The sequence below is a fragment of the Octopus bimaculoides genome, chromosome 11 (assembly GCF_046866305.1).
Source record: "Octopus bimaculoides isolate indiv1 chromosome 11, ASM4686630v1, whole genome shotgun sequence".
Taxonomy (NCBI): domain Eukaryota; kingdom Metazoa; phylum Mollusca; class Cephalopoda; order Octopoda; family Octopodidae; genus Octopus; species Octopus bimaculoides.
The window spans coordinates 44,092,400-44,112,857 of NC_142938.1; the positions used below are offsets into that span (position 1 = coordinate 44,092,400).

The 20,458-nt window shown below is 34.2% G+C and overlaps 1 protein-coding gene across 1 annotated transcript in view; it reads right to left on the minus strand.

Moving 5' to 3' along the window:
• Positions 1-1,378: 1,378 nt before the first annotated feature.
• Positions 1,379-20,458, minus strand: part of LOC128249078 (signal recognition particle 9 kDa protein-like) — a 52,088-nt gene continuing 33,008 nt past the window's right edge. Inside the window, exons 2-3 of the mRNA XM_052971760.2 lie at positions 11,768-11,836; positions 1,379-2,140 (exon numbers count right to left, since the gene is read on the minus strand). Of these exons, the coding sequence (XP_052827720.1) occupies positions 2,042-2,140; positions 11,768-11,836 (168 nt within the window). The 3' untranslated portion in view covers positions 1,379-2,041. The remainder of the gene's footprint in view (positions 2,141-11,767; positions 11,837-20,458) is intronic.

The following is a 20,458-nucleotide window of genomic DNA, read 5'->3' on the forward strand; positions in this document are numbered from 1 at the left end:
ACATACCTGACCATGGGGAAATATCAGCTTGGTTGAAAACAGGTGAGAGTTAGTCATAAGGACATCTGGCTACAGAAAATTTGTTTTAACAAATTCTGTCTAACTCATGCAAGCATGGAAAAGTGAACATTAAAATACGATGATGACTTGCAAAATACATGCACAGTAACTTAAACTAAATTTTACAATAAAAACTATGTTATTAAAACTGTCATGAAAGTAGCGAGTCACAGATAACTAAATGGCAGTAATGTTGGCTTAAAAAGGGTAAAGGGTAAAGATCCATTTTGGTCATGAATGATCATGGGATTGCACCCAGAAAGTTACCCTCTAAGGCACAAGTCTAGGCAAGGTTGTTTATGGAAGACCAGTAGTTGCCCATGCATACTAGCCTCCCCTCTCCATACCAGCAATGTTATCCAAGGGAAAGGCAACAGCTGATACTGCTTGGCACCAGTGATGTCACAACTCATTTCTACAGCTAAGTGAACCATAAGATAAAGTGTCATGCTCAAGAACACAACACACAGCCTGAGCCATTGAGCCATGCACCTTCACAATATTGACTTACCCTTTAACCCTTTAGTGTTCAGATTACTCAGCCAAATGTAATCCATACTCATTAAAATTGCTTTGAATTAATCATACTTTATTTCATAACGTTAAGATTTAAATGATATGATTGTTTATTTTTACAATGACATTGTAAGGTAGATGTGAGAGGCCAGATGTGACCAGTGTGAACATAAAACAGGTAAAATATTCAGGCTGGATATGGCTGGTTTAAATGCTGAAGTGTTAATGTTGGCTTACCAACAGAAGAACTGACAGTTTATGCACACTCACCAATACTGCATTGCGTCCTTGACAACTAGTTTTAAATCCCAAGGGAGCAGCCACTTACCTACAAACAGGTTGTTTTTATCCCCAAACAACCCTGATCAAGAATACCTTTAATCAATAAAATTCCGGCTGTGACCATTTGACTATTTTGTCAATCTGTGATTACATTATCTAACGTCTACCTTAATTTGTAGATGTGGTTGCTATATCTAGCAGGTCAAGCATCCACATAGAGAGTCTTTCAGCATGTGAGTTAATACAGCAACTGAGAAGTAATTTGTTAGCTTGCAATGCTGAGTCAAAATCTTTTCAGAGTCATGTGGAATAAAACAATGGCTAAATCAATCCAGTATATTCTCAATGCGGTCACTACATGAATGTGTTTCGATGGGTAACAAGAATTTACCTTTTTCAGTGAAAATAACTGAAATAATTTAACTGGATCATATCTGATAAAACTAGAGAAAGGTATATTACAAAGGAAGAGGGGAGAAGAGAAAAGAAAAAAGAAGCAGAAATAATATGACAATAATGATAAAATGATGGAATCTTTATTTTATGGTTGCATGATACAAAACAATCATTCAATCATCCTTTTGAGAATTGATTCATGTTGCAGAAGAGGAAAACAATTGATGAAATGATTTTCTCATTCCAGAATGTTTTAGAAATATCATGTCTTTTTTTTTTTTAAATAAGGAAAAGTTTAACAAACTTTGATTATTTTCAGGTAATATACCATCAGTATTTTTTATTACCATTATTTATGATATTTTTTTTTTAACACAATTTTAGTTTAGTTGCTGGATGCAAATCTGGTTAAAGTATAAGGACAGAATTGTAAATGGAAGAAAAATTTTAGATATGAAAAAAATTAATTTTTACATATAAAAATTATTGCAGACTAGCTTCATAATTTTAACTTATTTGCTTTATTTGTTTTCAACACTTGTTGAAGAGGAAAATGTTTTCATGATTGTGAAAAGACTAGATAATTTCCAAATGAAAATATTTTTGAATAACTACAAAAAAAAAAATCATAATATAAAGAAAGGGAAAGAAAAGTAAATGCTTTAAAAAAAAAAAAGAAAATATCTTCCTGACACCTCTCCCAGAGCACCCATTAAAAAAGTTGCTTCTTTGTAGTTTGTACAAATCAAGATCTCAAAATAAAGGCAGCATGGTTCCTTTATAGCAGCTATTTTCCTTCTTTTAAAGCCATATGCCTCATTAATTGATTTGTTAATTTCTCCAGTCTCTTTATGTCCTGAGCATGTTCTGTTTTATATTGTACACACTGAAAAAAAAAAAAAAAAGATTGGTGATTAGTATGGAGGCTATGGAAAATTGGGCAATAATGAAATCTGAATCAGAGGAAAAATATGCACAATGACAAAAGGAAAAATATACAAGTATGTAAAGAGCAAAATTGAACACTTAAGTCATAGCAAATATGATACAGGAAGTAAGCTGTTGTTCAATGTAGTCAACAAATGTCTCATATGTGTAATTACTTTACTAACATTGGTAATGATCCCAAGAAAGTTATGAAGTTCACATAAAAACACTTTATCCTACTGGAAATTTGAAGCCTTATGGTGACATGTGAAAGGCACCCATGCTGATGACTTATAAAAGGCACCCGTGCTAGTGATACATTAAAAGGCACTTGTGCCAGTAACACATTAAATGGCACCAGTGCCAGTAACACATAAAAGGCACTCATGCCGGTGGCATGTAAATGGCACCCAGTACATTCTTTGAAGTCATTCGCATTAGGAAGGGCATCCAGCCATAGAAACCAAGCCAAAACAGACTGGAGCCTGGTGAAGATCTCCAGCTTACCAGCTCCAGCCAAACTGTTTTACCCATGCTTGCATGAAAAACAGACACTAAATGATGATATGAAAGCAGATCTATTCCAAATACAAGACAAACATTTCTGAGTGAATAATTCTAACACACAGAAAAATCACTTATTTCTGAGATACATAACTGTTTGAGTAATATGACCTTTTCAGAAAAGTAATCCTTCCTATTGTTGCATTTCATCTAATTACATTTCAAGTTTACAACAGAGTGGACACTACTAAAGGTACCCATAAGAGAAGGTTGTAAAACTTTTGAAGAGAGGATAACTTGAACACAGAAGTCTTAAGAGAGGCTGTGATCAGAACTTCAGTGTGAACACAAAGTGCTAGAGGCATGAAATGCATGGCTGTGCACTTCTTTCTAAGGCTGGGTATGTCAACCACTTGAAGCCCCCATGAAAGATCAGCTGTATGCAACATCCTTCCTCCTAAACCAGATGATTCAATGTATGTAGTGTGTTGGAAAGGTTCACATAGAATCATATCTCACAAAGTGATCCAATCAATCTGGTGGAAGTTACAACTTTTGTCCCTCACCTATGCTTCATTGGTATGCAGAACTGCAGTGCGACTGCATAGTCATCTGACAGATCATAGACAGAAGGTCAGAAATGCCACTGACAACAAGAAAGCTCAGAGAGATGGCATTCATCTGTGAAGATGGAACGATCAGCACACACATGCACACATAAGTGAACTGAAGTATAAAATCATTGAAATCGAGTTAAAGATATGTTTTATATGTAGAAGTAAGACACCAATTCTACAAATATACATTTTGAATAAACTCACTGATCAAATGCAGTGTTGACAGTCATACAAAAGTTGACATTAATAGTCTGGACAGACCGTACTATTCAAAAGTAAAATATGTGAGCAACAACATGACTAAAGAAACAGGCATTTAAAGTGGATATATCAGATGTTTTTGCCTTTGATTTTCGTGAAAGAAAAACTTTTGGCATCGTTGCAAAGGGTTAAATGGATTACAAATATAGATAATATATGACTTTTTTTTTTTTTGTCTGGAAAGATTTATCTCTGACTTTGTTTTGACTTGGATAATGTAGAGCAGTTCTGAAATTAATAGTGACAGTTGTTTGTTTAGAAAACATCTTAGTGAGAAACTAAAAACTGCTCTGTCAACCTTCCTTCACTCTCATCTGAAACTATTATATGGGAATGTTATATCTGGTATATAGTTTCATCAATATAGTAAAGAAGAATCTAGTTCATCTCATAGGAAATACTATGTAATTTATAGTGTTTCCTACCAATACTTGCTGACTGACATTTCTTCAATGGTCAGCTCTCTGGTCTGATTCAGCAGTGAAGTTATGAGAGATGATGTTATAGTGAAATATGAAACTGCTGTCATGAACAAATTCCTTCTTACACACACACACACACACTGGTATATAGGTGCAAAACAAGTTGAAGAAAATAGCACTCAAATATCAAAGACAGAGAAAAATATAGTATTATTCTATTGAAGCTGAAAATCTTTACAAACTGCTTCTCAGAGTTTCATGTAACCAATCAAGAGAAGAGATCTTTTGAAGCAATAGGATGGTTTATACAAGCTTTTAAATGGTGCAAGTTATAGTCAGTGGTATATACTCATAAAGACAGGAAGGCGTAGAATTTGATGAGATGAAGTACTCCACATTGATCCTTCAGTTATGTGTCATTCTTTGTTAATAACTATTTCCTGTTGAAGTATTTCTTGGTATAGATATAAACTTTCTTTGTGAATTAATTAACAGATCGCATATTCAATAGGATGTCAACTGATGCTGACTGATCCTGACTTAGTTGACATATAGTTAGAATGGTTTGGAGCCTCCTCAAGAACAAAGAAATTGCAGAATAGTGATGAACATGATGGTCCAAAAGCGAGAACAGACATATTTTATACTGAAAGCTGATATCACAACTATACTGAAGACATTGCTAATGGCTCATATGAAAAAGCTGGGGGACATGTACTTCAGCAAAATACATATGACTATAATGAAGAATATGTGGCTTACAAAGAAACTGGTCATTGCTGAACAAATCACATTTATGTGTTTGTGTCAAGAATTGTCTGAGCCCATTGTAGAGTTTTTGCACCATGTTTGTAACAACTTGATATTGTGAGTTTGACAAGATTGGCCAAGGTGACCAAAGTATAAAAGAAGAATTAATACAGATGAGACTATTTAAGGCATCTACCAAACCTTCAATAAATCAAGAATACTGGAATAACTACAGCTGGGAAACATGCAATTTGATACATGTGTGAACTCCATACAACAATAGATGATTTCTAAGATATCAATACCAATAACAGCCCTTCTTGTTTCTTGAGATGGGCAAGTATGTTACATGGCATGAAAACCACAAGTGCCATTTTCCAACATGCAATAAAAAATGGAAGATGATATAAAAAAAATAAAATAATCTATCAAGCTGAAACAAGTTTGGGTACAATATTGACGAAAAATCAAAACTGAAGACCATAATTACATTGGATTGCCTGAAAGATGCAGGTCTGATTTCATCCAGAGAATTATATACAAAGGAAACATTTTTTTTTTCTATTCCTTTTAAAATGAAGACGTTTGCCTAGATTAATGTTCAGCTCAGAACACATTAGATGTTTCTCCACCCTCTGATAAGAAAAACTTGGAGTCCTTTTAAAGATTGGCAAATTTCTATGGTCTGTATTTGCTAAAATATTCAGAAATGATTAAACTGACTGTGAATCTGAACAAGAAAAATGTTGAATTTGGTTAGATATATGTTCAGCAAAGGACATTTGTTATTCTAAAAAAAATATACTTGATGAGAATGTTGGAGTATATTTGCTGCCAGTAATATATCACATTGACAATCAGAGCTAATAAACACACAATGTTTGGAATTTTATCATGGGATGATTACCCAGTACTATATTTATCAATGAAGTTAACCACTGCTAATTATTCAAATATTGAGAGTGAAACTTTAGCAATTGTGTAGATCACAAATAGTACCAGGAAGTTCCTTGTATTGATTAAAGTGATTTCAAAAGGTCTATGGTCAAAACAAGAATGAATTTCCTATCAAGTAAAATATTTCAATGATTACAGAATTCTAAAGTGGGATAAACAGCTAACAGTATTTTATTTTGATATTACTTCTGTTAAAAAGGCAGTGAGCTGGCAGAATTGTTTAACTAGACAAGATTCTTTGTAGCATTTTGTCTGTCATCGCATTCTGGATTCAAATTCCAATGAGGTCAATTTTCAGGGTTGATAAAAGAAGTACCAGTTGAAAATCAGGGTCAATGTAACCAATTTACGTCCTCCCCCAAAACTGCTGACCTTGTGCCAAAATTTGAAACCAACATTACTTATGTTAAAGGAAATTCCATTCCTCATGTTGATGCATTCTCTTGACTAAACGTTAGATAACTTCAGAACACTATTTCAAATAACATTGATAACTTCATTCATTGGATAGGAACTAATGTCTTGATAGCTTAGCATCAAAATCACTGCATGATTCAGTATTAAGTAAAATATTTTTCAGAATTAAAAAAGTATCTGGGGTAGAACAATACATGGAATTACGTATTAAGTACCAAGAATAGCAAAGATGACATGGAAAGAAGTGATGAAGGATAATCTCAAGAAACTGAACTTCAGAAAGATGACAAGGGACTGCAACATTTAATGAGATGCTAAGTTGAAAAAAGTCCATGCAAACATGGAAAAAAATTGACAAAAAGCAATGATAGAGAGAAAAGTTGCTTTGAACTAAATGACAAATAAATTAATGCAAAGGATATATTGCTAAATTTTATTGTATTTGATTATTTGTTGCTTTATTTGTAGCACACCAGTACCAATTTTTATTGTGAAGTTATTTATACACTAAAGAACAAACACATACTTTCATATTATTGAGCCACAGTCAGTTGGTGGCAAGTAACAACCACCAACATTTGAGCATTTAAAGAAATTGAAAATTCAAAGAATTTTCTATCATTAATATTATCATTATGCACAATTATTAATTTACATAGTGATCTGACTTTATGTCACTTTGTAAAGGACTGGTGGAGCTTGTTTCTGTTTGTTTAATATGTTCATCTTGAGAGAAAAAAAGGCAAGACGATAATCTCAATTTTTAAAAAAGAGGAGACAAGAGTGCTCTAATTATAGAGGGATGTACTTGTTGAGCCTCCCTGATAAAGACTACACTAGGTGTCTCATAAACAAATGTAGGGAAACTGTCAAGCCCAAACTAACTGAAGAACAGTGTGGCTTCCATCCTGGATGCAGCACAACTGACCAGATATTCTTTCAATGGCAGGTCTTTGAGAAAGTGTGGGAATATCATTTTGTAGACCTCAAAAAGGCATACCACCATGTGCTGTAGGAATGCTATGGAGGGTTTTGAAGGAGTGTGGGATAAATGGACAACTTTTGGTTGCTGTGAAGTCCTTATACAAATATCCAAATGTTTGTGCTCAAGTCAATGGTACTACGTCGAAACCTTTCAACATGGGTGTTGACCTTTCCTTTTCATAATCTTTATGAACTTGATTGACATACACAACCATTGTCAAAGTGGTATCACAATTGGTGGACAAAGGGTTGGTCAGGTGATATTTGCAGACAATATGATGCTGTTGGGTTCATCAGATGGTGAGCACTAGTATGCACTGAATGGGCTCAATGCCAAGTGAAAAAAGTTGCTTTTGATAGGACCCTAAGGGGGGAAGTGTCTGAAGACCCTTCCTCCATGATCTTCCTGGGAATAGTGGGTAGAGAAGATGGGTGGATGCATAAGCAAATCAATAGTGGTTTGGATTGTAAATCAAAAGTTTGACAGTTCATATTCTGTCATTTTCTGCATGAAGAGAATTCTAAAAATAGTCAATAATCCACCCAGTTATTACTAGTAAATTTGACATTTGAGTTCAATTTTGTCTGGGTATAGCCCGGAGAAAAGTGAGTTCAACCAACATGAAGATAACATGCCTACAGAACCTAATGGGTCACCGTATTTATTGCTCTGGAGACATGAGAGTTACATCATCTTCCAAGCTCATTATCTATATCATTGTCTATCTTGATTTTCTGTAGTGCATACAACTTTATGACAGTGAAACTTGGCCAATGACAAAAATTCTTCTCCACAACATACCAGTAGCTCATTGCCACTGCATATTTAGGCTACTGAAAATTCCACAGGCAGGATATACAGAGAAGATTAAAATGGAAGTAGCCAAGTTTTGTATAATATAAGAAGCTGAAAATGTCAGAAACAGTAGTTACATGTGTTTATGGTTCTAAAAGTATTTGTCATATAGATGACTGCAGGGGAAAAGAAAACAAGATGGACTGACCACATCTTGGTTACCTACATTTAAAATAGATTACATAACGGTAAGCTTTCAGTATAGAATCATCAGTCTGGCTGTGTGTGCTTAAAAGCATTAAGTGGTGAATGAATGAAAATGAATACATTCAGGTGTTGGAGTATGACTGTTTCCACAGCTTTCATAATATGAAAGCTCCATAATCTACTACCAAGTTATCAACTGTTTAATTTATTTACAACAATATCACACAAAGAATTAGGCTAAATGAGCATAATATTCAATATCATCGAGCATTACAATCTAATCATTAATAATTAATCTTCATGTAGAGAGACATTGCACTATTTTAAAATACAATTGCTATTATTTCTAGAGTTTATTCATTTGCTCACATGCTTGGCAAGAGATTTAGTTGAGTTTATGTGTTGAAACAGTGCTGCAAATTATTAAAGAAGGACTAGATACATTTTAATTGCATCATCATCATCATTTTAACAGCCACTATTTCATGCTTGCATGGGTAGGACAGAAATCGTCAAGGCAGATCTTCTACAGCTGTTGCCAAATCTCACCTGTTTCCTATAGCAAGGTATTATTTCTCCATGACAAGTTATGTTTCTACAGAAACCACACCATTTGCATGACAATGAGGCTTGTTTACAACTATCAGACCATGTTAAGACAAAAAATACACACACATTTGACAGGCTTCTTTTTTCAGTTTCTGCATACCAAATACTCTCACAAGGCTTTGATCAGCCCAGTGCTATAGTAGAAGAGACTTGCTCAAGATGTCATGCAGTGAAGCATGAACCTCAAACCATATAGTTGGGAAGAAAACTTCTTAACCATACAGCTATGCCTGTGCTTTATTATAGGTACAGGAGTTTGAATGAATAGGCTACCAGTTTAATACAATGTAGAAACTTTTGATACAACTGATTATTAAAAAGGAATATGATGTGACTAACAATTGTGTTCAGAGACCAAAATGACTAACAATATTCAATATTTTGGGGTCTAATTATATGCACATTACTTATTTTCAAGGAATTTTGTATTTACAATATTATATACTTCAATCAACACTTAAAACTTGGACTAAGATTAAAGGTTGTTTAAATGTGCATATGCTTATGGTTGGGAAAGTATGAGTCTTGTGGGAGTGGTTGTCATAATACATTGATATCCAAGACTAAGTTAATAGCAATAAAAGTGTGATTTCTAAAGTTAATGTTTCACAACTGTCACAGATTAGCAATGTTACATATTGTAAGCATTATGTACCCAACACATTGTAAACATCATGTCCTAACAATAGCAATAAAAAAATGAAAGTTAAAATATGAAAACTGTTATAGAATAACTGCAACAATATCCTGAATGAGAATAATGAAGTTTTCTTTGCTTTTCAAAGTGTGTGATATGACCCACAAAGTTTAACATTCCAAAGAGTGTATCCTAGTTTGGTGATATCTTTTTATTCATGCATGAAAAGGTTATAGGCTTATCCCTTCAGATGATATAGTAAAGAGAGGAATGTAAACAATTTCATCTGGATGAAGTTTGGCACTAGAGAGTTGATTTTTATATATATATATATATATATAAACTTTAGGATGTAAGAAAAAAAAACATAGAACAAAAATAAAAATTAAAGTAGGTGCTGACAATTTTTTGTCTTTATGAGTAAGATAAGACATGATGGGTTGGGTGTAGAGGAAAGCAAAAGTAAAGATATTAAGATGTTTGCTGATAACTAAAATCAAACCCCATCACTAGACACATCTGTTTCAGAGTAGAGAAGGCACTAGAAATAGGTACTTTGGGTATAAGCCCCTAAAAGCAGCAGCAGTGACTGAAGAAAGGAACAATAACAACAACTAAAGATGTTAATGCAAATGCCTCCATCTCTAACATCACCACCACCACCAACACCACAACCATTTTTATTCATTAAAAGAAGCTGAGTGTAATGTTCCTTAATTAGAGTATATGGAAGAAGTTAACCATTTATGAATAACTGGTTATTAATGATATCATATGTTAGAGATAAGATAAAGTCTTAAAACTGTAACTTTACTGGAGAATTAAACTGAAAACTATTCAATGTATTCATTAAAAAATTAAAATAAATAAATTAATAAAAATCTAATATATGCCAAAAACAAACAATAACAGAGCTGATTCAGTCTTCTAGTTTAGGCTTAATAGAAAGGTAGATGATGATAATGATGATGTAGGAAACGAAACCAAACTACTGTTACATCATTTCTTCCTTCCTGTTGTGAATATAAATGGGATGGTTTCTCTTTTATCTTTTACTTGTTTCAGTCATTAGACTGCAGCCATGCTGGAGCACCACCTTGAATTTTTAGTCGAATGAATCAACCCCAGTACTTATTTTTTTTTGTTTTATGTTTGATACTTACTCTATCAGTCACTTTTGACAAACCACTAAGTCACAAGGAAGTAAATACACCAATACTGGTTGTCAAGTGGTGGCGAGGGACAAATACAGACACAAAGATATATATATATATATATATATATATAAAGTGTAGTATATTGCCACTTAAGTGTGGCTGACCCCTAGGGGTGGATGTTACTGTTGCTTTTAGCCCCAGGAGGACATCCTGGGGCTAAAAGCAACAGTAACATCCACCCCTAGGGGTCAGCCACACTTAAGTGGCAATATACTACACTTTATCGTGCAGTTACTGTTAATACTTCATTTAGAGAATTAACATTGCTATATATATATATATATATATATATATATATATATATATATATATATATAGATATATATAACAGGTTTCTTTCGGTTTCCATCTACCAAATCCACTCACAAGGCTTTGGTCAGCTTGAGGCTATAGTAGAAGACACTTTCCCAAGGTGTCACACAGTTGGATTGAACTCGGAACCATGTGGTTGGGAAGCAAACTTTTTACCACACAGCTACACCTATAGAAAGGCACATCCTCATGATATGCTACTGATCCAACTATACTTATTCAACTTTGTGATCTGTAAGTGAACAGAACTAAACAGTCGGCCCCTTCACCTTGAGCAGGTAAAGGACAGAGTTAACTTGCAGTATACTTCCTAGCTAAGCTGTTGCCTTCATCTATAACAAACTTGGCTTCATACTTGAGAAGAAATGACAGGATGCTATGGCATTCATACCTCTCTAACTTTTCAACAATAGGGATCTATTGCACAGACACAATGACATTTGTTGACAGGGAAGAACATAATCAATATTTTCAAAACCTGAGAATAACAATGGTAATTATTTCTAACATAGGTACAAGGTCACAAACATTTTCTTTTTTGGAAGAAGAACAACAATTTCAGGAATCAACCCAATACTTTACTGGTATTTATTTTATTTGCTTCAGAAGGATGAAAGGCAAAGTCAGCCTTGGCAGAAAAACAAAGAGGGATAATAAAATACTGTAAGGTATTTCGTTCCTTCTTGTATTGATCATGCCAGCTATGTTCCTTGGATAATGATGATGATGATGATAATGATGATATGGAGGAAGAAGAAGTGAATACATGAATCAACAAATACAAAAAAAAAAAAGAAACAATAAGAGCATAAAAAAAAATGATGGAAATGACTCTGAGAGAGAAAATAGCTAAGTATTGAATTGAGTAAAGTAGGTAGCAACAAAATGAATATTACCACTGAGTCATCTGTTAGCTTCACCTTTAAAACACCATCGCAATGACGATATTTTATGACGAATCGACACTGAAATGGATAGAAAACAAAAATCAAGATAAATATAAAAGTAATTCATAATAAGAGTAGGAGGAGGTGAATTAAAAGACTGAATGGAGTAAGACTATCAGTGACAGAATATATAGCTAGAATACACCAACTATGTTTTAGCTGACATTAGAAGATAAAAGGTTTGTCTTTGACATCAGTGTGTGTGTGTGTGTGTGTGTATCTGTGTGTGTGTAGACCTGATAACTAGATCTAATGCATATGGTAAAAAGTAGAGAATTTTAAGGTTATCTAGTTTGGCACTACATTTTTCAAGTTCAAACTCTACAAGAGAATAGTGTGTGAGTTCCATATTTTGGTCAGAGGGGGAACATTAAAGACAGTCACTTCACACAGTGTACCTAACTTACTACTATTCATACAATACTGTGAGCTACACTAGGTTGAATGAGATAAAAAATTACAATTTTCACAAAAACTTTTCGCCTGTTAATCTGACACCCTTCGTCTTAGTCAGCAACAACTCTTACATATGCGTGTTTGTGTGTGCATGCCCACATGTAGGAAATGGCCATGCTCAACATGCAGAAAAAGAACAGGTTGAAATTCTATAGTGTACTCAGTGTAAACAATGGACACATAAGAGGTGTAGTAGGATCATACAGGTAGGCTAATGAAGAAGAAAGATTTTATATGCAACAGATGTGTAAGTGTAGTAAGTGTTAAGGTCAGTAATATAGATTTTCAAAAAGTTGATAACTTTTATTACTTTGGTGACCTAATTAGCTGTGAAAGTGAGAGTTCCAAAAGTATAGTAACCAGATCAAAAATGGTTTTGATAATTTAAGGCTCTATTGCCTCTGTAGATAACAAAGGGTTTCTCTTTCAAAGTGAAGGGCAGATTATATTATGCTTGTGTACAGAGTGTGATGTTGCATGATATTGAAGCCTTGAATGTATAAGATTTGCAAGGACTAGAAAGAAATGAAGCAAGCATGATTTGTTGGATATATGATAGTAGTGTTCATGAACAATGGAGCACAAACAAGTAGAGATAAAAACCAGATGCATGAGGAATCAGGTGTAACGTGCAAGAAAGAAAAAACCTGCACTGATACAGGTGTATGATGTGTATGCAGGATGATACAAAACAGTGCTGAGCAATCAAAGTGGATGGAATCTGTGGAAGAGAGGAACCTAGAAAGACATGGAACAAAATAATCTGAGAATGCTGAGCCTCACAAAAAAAGATGACAAAAGACCATGGCAATTGGCAACACATGGTGCAAGAGAAGACCTACCCAACTATGCAAGCATGGCAAAACAATATAATAAAATAAAAAAGGAGGCTGAAAAATATACAGATCTGCATTTGGGTTACCTGCCTAATATATTCCTGTTAACCTTTAATCATCTATCCCTGCACTTATTTGATATCCTCCCATCTCTTCATCATACATCTCTTTATCACAAGCATTCTTTCCTAGTTACTGTATCATATTGCCTGTGTAACAAGGAATGGCAGTAAATCTCTCCTTTCCACACTACCATTTTGTCCATGTAACTAGGGACTACACTGGACCTGTCCAGACTTCTCATCTCCCTGACACTCAACCCTCTTACTTATTCATTGCACCATGTTGCCACTCATGTATAAAGGAAACATCGACCTATTTTACATCTGATACACTCAGCCATCACCTTTTCTGTGTTCACAACCATCAAATCCTCTATTTTAGGTCATTTTCTTATTGACATCTATCACTCTCTCACAGCAGCAAGCATGTAGCTGCTACCATTGCCTATCTCCCGTTACTCCCTCTAATACTATCATTCATACATTACTCACCCCTTAATTATTCTCTCATACAAGTAACTTGTTTCTCCCTTTTGCCATCAATCTCTCTTCTACTTACCCTTTTGGTTCACTGCCTTGAACAGGGAGAATCTTCATAGGATGGTGGGGGTTCTTTAGCACTGTGGGGCATAAGGCAATCTCACTGGTACTGGTTCCATTATAAAATAATACACTCTGTAAATTAGTACATGAATCATCATCATCGTTTAACATCCGTTGTCCATGCAGGGCTGTACCAGACTCCAGTCTGATTTGGCATGGATTCTACAGCCAGATGCCCTTCATAATGCCAACTACTTTGCAGAGAACAGAGAAAATGCAGGTGGTTTCTCTCACGTGGCTGGAGAGATCTTTTAGTATTGGAAATAACTCCAAATAAAAATTGACTGAAACTTCAACAAACCACCCAATCTACCATATCATGGAAAGTGGACATAACATAATGATTTTCTATGCTTGCAATGGGTTAGATGTGTCTTCCCAAGCAAAAAGACATGCTATGTGTTCAGGTCTTTTGTGATCTTTATGAGATTCAAGCTACTGAGATCAGCTTTTACCACTTGCTTTTTCCAATGTCTTCTTCTTATACCCAGTTTTTATTTCAGCTCATCTGTGCTCCACTGTCCATGCACACTGATAGTACACAAAATATGCTCATCATATTTCTTTTCAGCTTTCATACATCCTCCACATTTTATGTCCCATAATTTGCTATCATATAATATTACATTTCATACACAAACATCATACCCTTTACTTGGAGAAAGAGAGAGAGAGAGAGAGTCCATTTGTCATCAACTGAACAAACAGCTATCTGAACATTTCCATTCGTTCTTACTCAGGCTATGTTTTCCAAACACCTTTCTCCGTTACTGATTTGGTCACCTAGGTAACAGAAGCTATCAACTACTTCTAGAGAGCCTTTCAAGCATTCAAAGGAATTTATTTTCTGGGTGCATCAACAGCATATATAAAACTATTCTGCTAAACATAACTTCCAATACAAATGTGTATTGTGCAGAATGAAACACACATACACATAATGTAATAGTTGGACTATCTGTTCCAAGTAGTTGAAACAGATGATAGAGAAATGTCTCAGGATAAGATACTAGTTGATAATTTTTTTCATACATGAGACATTAAACAATTTACATTAGCGATATGAATTTGTAAACCTTTGTTGTGCTATATCTCCTGAGTTACAATTCATTGAATTGACTACATGTCTAATGTAAATGTAAAGGTGAAATTAGGTTTTTGTTTGAACCAAATATCTAAAAGAAAACAAATGAAGAGATGATTTGGATGGGTGGAGAACTAGACAGAGATAGACTAATATTGTATGACAAAGTTGTAAAAATTTAAAGATATTGTTAGGATAAAATAGACAATGTAAAAGCAGACTGAGGTGATGCGGATGCAAAATAAGATAAGTTGACAGAAGTAAGAAGAAAAAGTGTTTGATGTGGTACGTGAGGAATATTATCTAAAGTAGAAATGGGTCAAATAAATAAGAGAATAACTTAGTATTTAAAGAAAATGAGAGGTCTGGACAATGAAGGATATGGTAGAAACAATAGATTTTTTTGAAAAAAATTTATAAAATATCTTGCTAAGTATTTTGCCAAAGTGCTAGCAGTATAAAGCTGAAGAATAGTAAAATATGAATTGTAAGGACAACATATAACAAATGGAAATAAATACAGTGTTATCTGACATATGCTGAAAATGATTCTAAAGAACAGTGAGGAGAGAAAATAATTGAATATTAAAAGCTTTAGTTGATATATTGCAATATAGATTGTACTTCTATGGCAATGCAATAAAGAATACATTGGATGAAGTGCTTACCAGTTGATAACGGAGAAACAGAAGAGACCATGCAAGGTAGAGGAAGGACAAGTAAAACTCAGGATGAGTTAGATTAGATCTTTAGAGGTTAAGCAACATCAAAACTGCTGTAATGCATATCTATACAAATCATGCTGCTGGTAATCTGATAATCATGAAGCTACCAACTTGATAGCCATTCCAAATGGAAGAAGATCACATTTCAGTGATGAGGTGGAAGATAAGAATAGTGAATTGTTTTACAACATGAACAAGCTATAAACTTAGTTACTATTAAAAAACAACTTATGCTTCCAAAATTTGTTTAAACATTAAAACACAAGGGTAACTTATCTATATTCTTTTACTGGTTTTAGTCATTGGATTGAGGTCATACAAGAGTACCACCATGAAGGGTTTAGGCCATCATATCATGTCAACCTCTGTACTTATTTTTGTGCTGTCCATCTGTTAGTTGAACCAAGAAATTATAGGACACAAAAGAACACAAACTAATATCTAATGTGTGTTTATCCAGAAAATATGCTAAGTTACTTCACTACTTTCTTAAAGATCTTACAGAATCTAAGATCATTACGCAGCAATTATTTTCCCTGAAAAATATATCATCAATAATGGTGTTACTGTTATATATCATCAATAATGGTGTTACTGTTATAATCAAAAATATTGCTAGCACAAAATGTGAGAGGCCTAAAAAATATCCATAGAGTTGGAATGTGCAGGAGTTGATAAGATGCCAGCAAACCAGCCAAAATGTGGAAATATATTGATTGACATTGTATAGGCTTTGATCTAACCAAGGACACCAGAATGAAATGAGGATAAAATGTGCAATTCCATTTCTATGACTGTGCAACAATTCTGACCATGAGTTACCTGTTGGCATGCCTGTTATTAGATCCCCCTTAGTTGTTATTCATCACCTTAGATTGAGTAAAAAGTGGAAAGATTTGATAGACAAAAAAATAGCACTATAAAATTTTAAAGGTAATCCTTACACAATCTACAACAAAGTATAACGTTGGTGCTTAACTGGCTTGTCTAACATTAAGAGAAAATACCTCTGAAGTGTATCATTTCTAAATTCCCCAGAAATGCCTATGATCTGCTTCTCATGGTTAGCTAAACTGAAATATCTTCCCCACATTCAATGAACTGTTTATAGCAGAGCTGATATCCTGATATAAGTTGGTTGTCTGATAAATTATCCATTAGCTACTTCAGTCTCTCTACACATGCACAGTACTCAAAGTTGCAAGTTTTCATAGGATGTTTATCGAAATATACAGCTATACCAGTATAATGTTTATCGTCGTTTTTTTTTGTTCAACTAAAGTGAGAATACATAAAGTAATTTTAGAATGGAAAACACATAAATTTCTGCAACCGTCCTGTTCCCCACACACAAGAAGGCAACATTATGAAATCTCACTTTCTCTTACACCCCCTACAAATACACTTTTCAATACAACAGCATGACTTATTTCCATAACATAGTTGGATGGACTAACATGTTGTCTTCTTCACTTCTGCTTATTTGGAATTGATGTCTAGAATAACTGAAAAGAGATTTCAATAAACTATATACCCTCAAAGCCTTTCTTCCTCATCTAGATTTTTCACTTCTTCATTATTGCTGTTTATTTTGTTGGTGTAGTTGTTCCTCTATCAAAAAATATCCAAAAGCAGATAAGAAGAAAAAAGAAAAATTGTATAAAAAAAAACAAAATAAAATTCCAGGAAGTAGATAAAAAAAAGAAAGAATACAATATCCAAAGTGAATTTTATGAATGATATTGATATTCGACATGAGTTTGGTTATTGCTATATTATTGTACTCCATTAAAAAGGCATATATTAAATTTTATTTTCTCCAGGGAAGTGAGTCTCAATGTTGTAAAAGAGAAAAATCTGCTATAATAAAATTTTTTTTAAAAACCAGAAACAAAAAACAAAAAAAATCACAGTTTGCTCATTGAACCAACTTCTCTAGCTTATATATCTGCTTTTCAAACAAGAAGCCAAAACACACTCACTCGTGTACCGGTCCCAGTATCTAAGCAGGCCATTTAATGTCAGTTTTCCATGTTGGCAACACATATTCTTCAAACAGAGTTACAATGAAATTAGCCTTGCAAAATTTGAAAGGAAAAAAAAAAACACCTCTCATATCTGACTCAGACAATCACAAAATACACGTAATTACTAAAATAACTGCAATAGACTTGTTAGTATTTGCTTGGGTCATTTTAGGCAACCCTCCAAGCAGTTTCCTAGTCAGTCCCAATCTCCACAAGATATTTCATCCCATTTTGGGATAACTAATTCTGCTACACCAAGACTGAGTTGATGTGGGTATTTTCTACCACTTCTACCAGAACTGTTCAACCATACATGAACAGACTTGACAGCAAACAATACACCATGATTAACACATTCCTCCCTATACAGTTAAGCTTTGCTTGTAGAAGGGTGGTCCTACACTAGACTGAATACAACTAGGGCATTCTTTAGCATTTGATGAGATACCTCAGGTTAACTCTGATCCAGCAGATCTGTGATCAAAGGCTTTTCATTCATGACAATCCCACCTGTTTTGCAGACAATGTATTCAGGACTGACCTACTGAATATGTCAACTTTTTTTTTTAACCCTTTAGCATTAATATTACTCTGTCAAATTTAAAACCTATTAGTCTACATTGTTTTGAATTAATCATACATTATTTTGTAACTTTGAGATTTCAATGATGTGATTGTATATTTTTAGAATGGCATTGTAAAGTAGATGTAAGAGGCCAGATTTTGACAGTCTGGACATAAAACAAGTAGAATATTTGAGCCAGATATAACCAGCTTAAAGACAGTTAGGTATGATTTGAGTGAAGTTTGGCTACAAGTTTGACCATGTCAAGCAACTGCAAAAAGGCTCCCTTTGTGTCATAGAAATGTTCAAGCAAAACTAACTACAACAATTCAACAATAACTTTAACTCAAAATATTCGACTGGCTATTTCATATTTTACTTAACACAAACAGTGGATCTATTTAAATTACATATGTACAGGAAATAAAAATACAAAACCAACAATGATATAAACAAATAAGAATTTTTTCCCCATTGTATATAAAGCATTGTTAATTTTAGGTATGGTTGTTGTTAAGAAATTTATTTCCCTGCCACATTGTTTTGGGTTCAGTACCATTACGTGGTACCTTGGGCAAGTATCTTCTACACTAGACCATCCAAAGCCTCGTGAATGAATTTAGTATATGAAAAACTGAAAAAAGTTTGTCATATGTATTCATGTGTGTGTATTTTCTTGTCTTGATATCATACAATAGTTATAAGTAATTGTCACCATAATTCAAGAGATGGCCTTTATTTCCAATTTTCTGTGTAAACAAGTCCAACCATGGGGAAATATGGCCTTGCTTGGAAACAGGCAAGGGCTGGTGACAGCAAACACATCCAGTTTTTCATCTGTCATGACTATGTGACATGTGGCCAACCAATACAAGTCACCATCCCAGCCGGATCCTCTGAGAAGTGAACATGATATGCAAGATCCAACTTATAAAATTGAGCAACATGAGCAAACAGTCTGAGCTGATGCTCCCAAATCATACAAGTAACAGGATGCATCCCAATTTGAGTATAGTTATTCTTAACTCTATGCTCCAAATAATAGATGGTGGTGGTTGTTGCAGTTTAGCCCAGCTTAACTATTTGATGAAAAGGTGTTCTAATTGGGATCATCTGGTCTTTTTGTATAACAAGGCTTACACCAGTTCAATGTATATCTATTTAAGACAACAGGCATGATTTGAAGGGGATATGGCTATCAGTTCCAGCAGGCCAAGCAACTATATAGAGGCAACCTCGACATGATTGATTTAATAAGCCATCAATCACTTCAATGCTAAGTTTATCATTCACTATAATCACATCTTAATATTCAGAGCATTAGGTACGAATAACTGTGAAATATGTTTTCTATAGGAAAACAGAATTTAAATAGTAGTCATATTCCAGAATAACAATAAAAAGGATTTCTTACTTTGACATAAGATTACAATTTCACAAATGAGAATGTGTGATATTCATGCCTTATCAATGGAACTAACAGCACATGTGAGCTACAGGTGAGTATTGAAATCAAGTTGTAAACTTCATTAGGAGAGAATTTACATCCATTCCTTTATCAAAAAACAACTTAATATTCATTTTCACATCATGTTATGGACAGGACAGGTCTTACATGATTTGATATTTCATTTCAGGTGGCAAGCTGGCAGAATCGTTAGTGCTCTGGGCAAAATGCTTAACGACATTCTGTTTGTCTCTATGTTCTGAGTTGAAATTCTGCCAAGGTCAACTTTACCTTTCATCCTTTTCAGGTTGATAAATTAAGTGCCAGTGGAATGCTGGAGTCAATATAATTGACTAGTCCTTTCCCCAAAAATTTCAGGCCCTGTAACTTTAATAGAAAGGGTTATTTGATATTTCATCATGGTCCACAAAATTTGGCACACACAGCAACAGAAGACTAGCTAACTTTGTTGTTGTGCTTGGCTTAAAATGTGGACTTTTATCATACCATTCTGCATTGAAGAAGTTGTCAGAAGTTAGACTAGAATCCTTTCTATCTGTATTAGCTCTTACTTGGAATTATTGTCTTCACAGGGCTGGGACACCCCTTCTAACACTAACCACTTTACAGAGTGCACTGGGTGCATTTTATCATGCCACCACACTGGCAAGGTCTCTTCTATCCTGTATTGGTTCTTATTTTCTTTTATACATTTCAGTCATTTGGCTGCGGCCATGCTGGAGTACTACCTTGAAGGGTTTTAGTGGAAGAAATTGACCCCAGGACTTATTCTTTGTAAGCCTAGTACTTATTCTATCGGTCTCCCCTGCTGAAC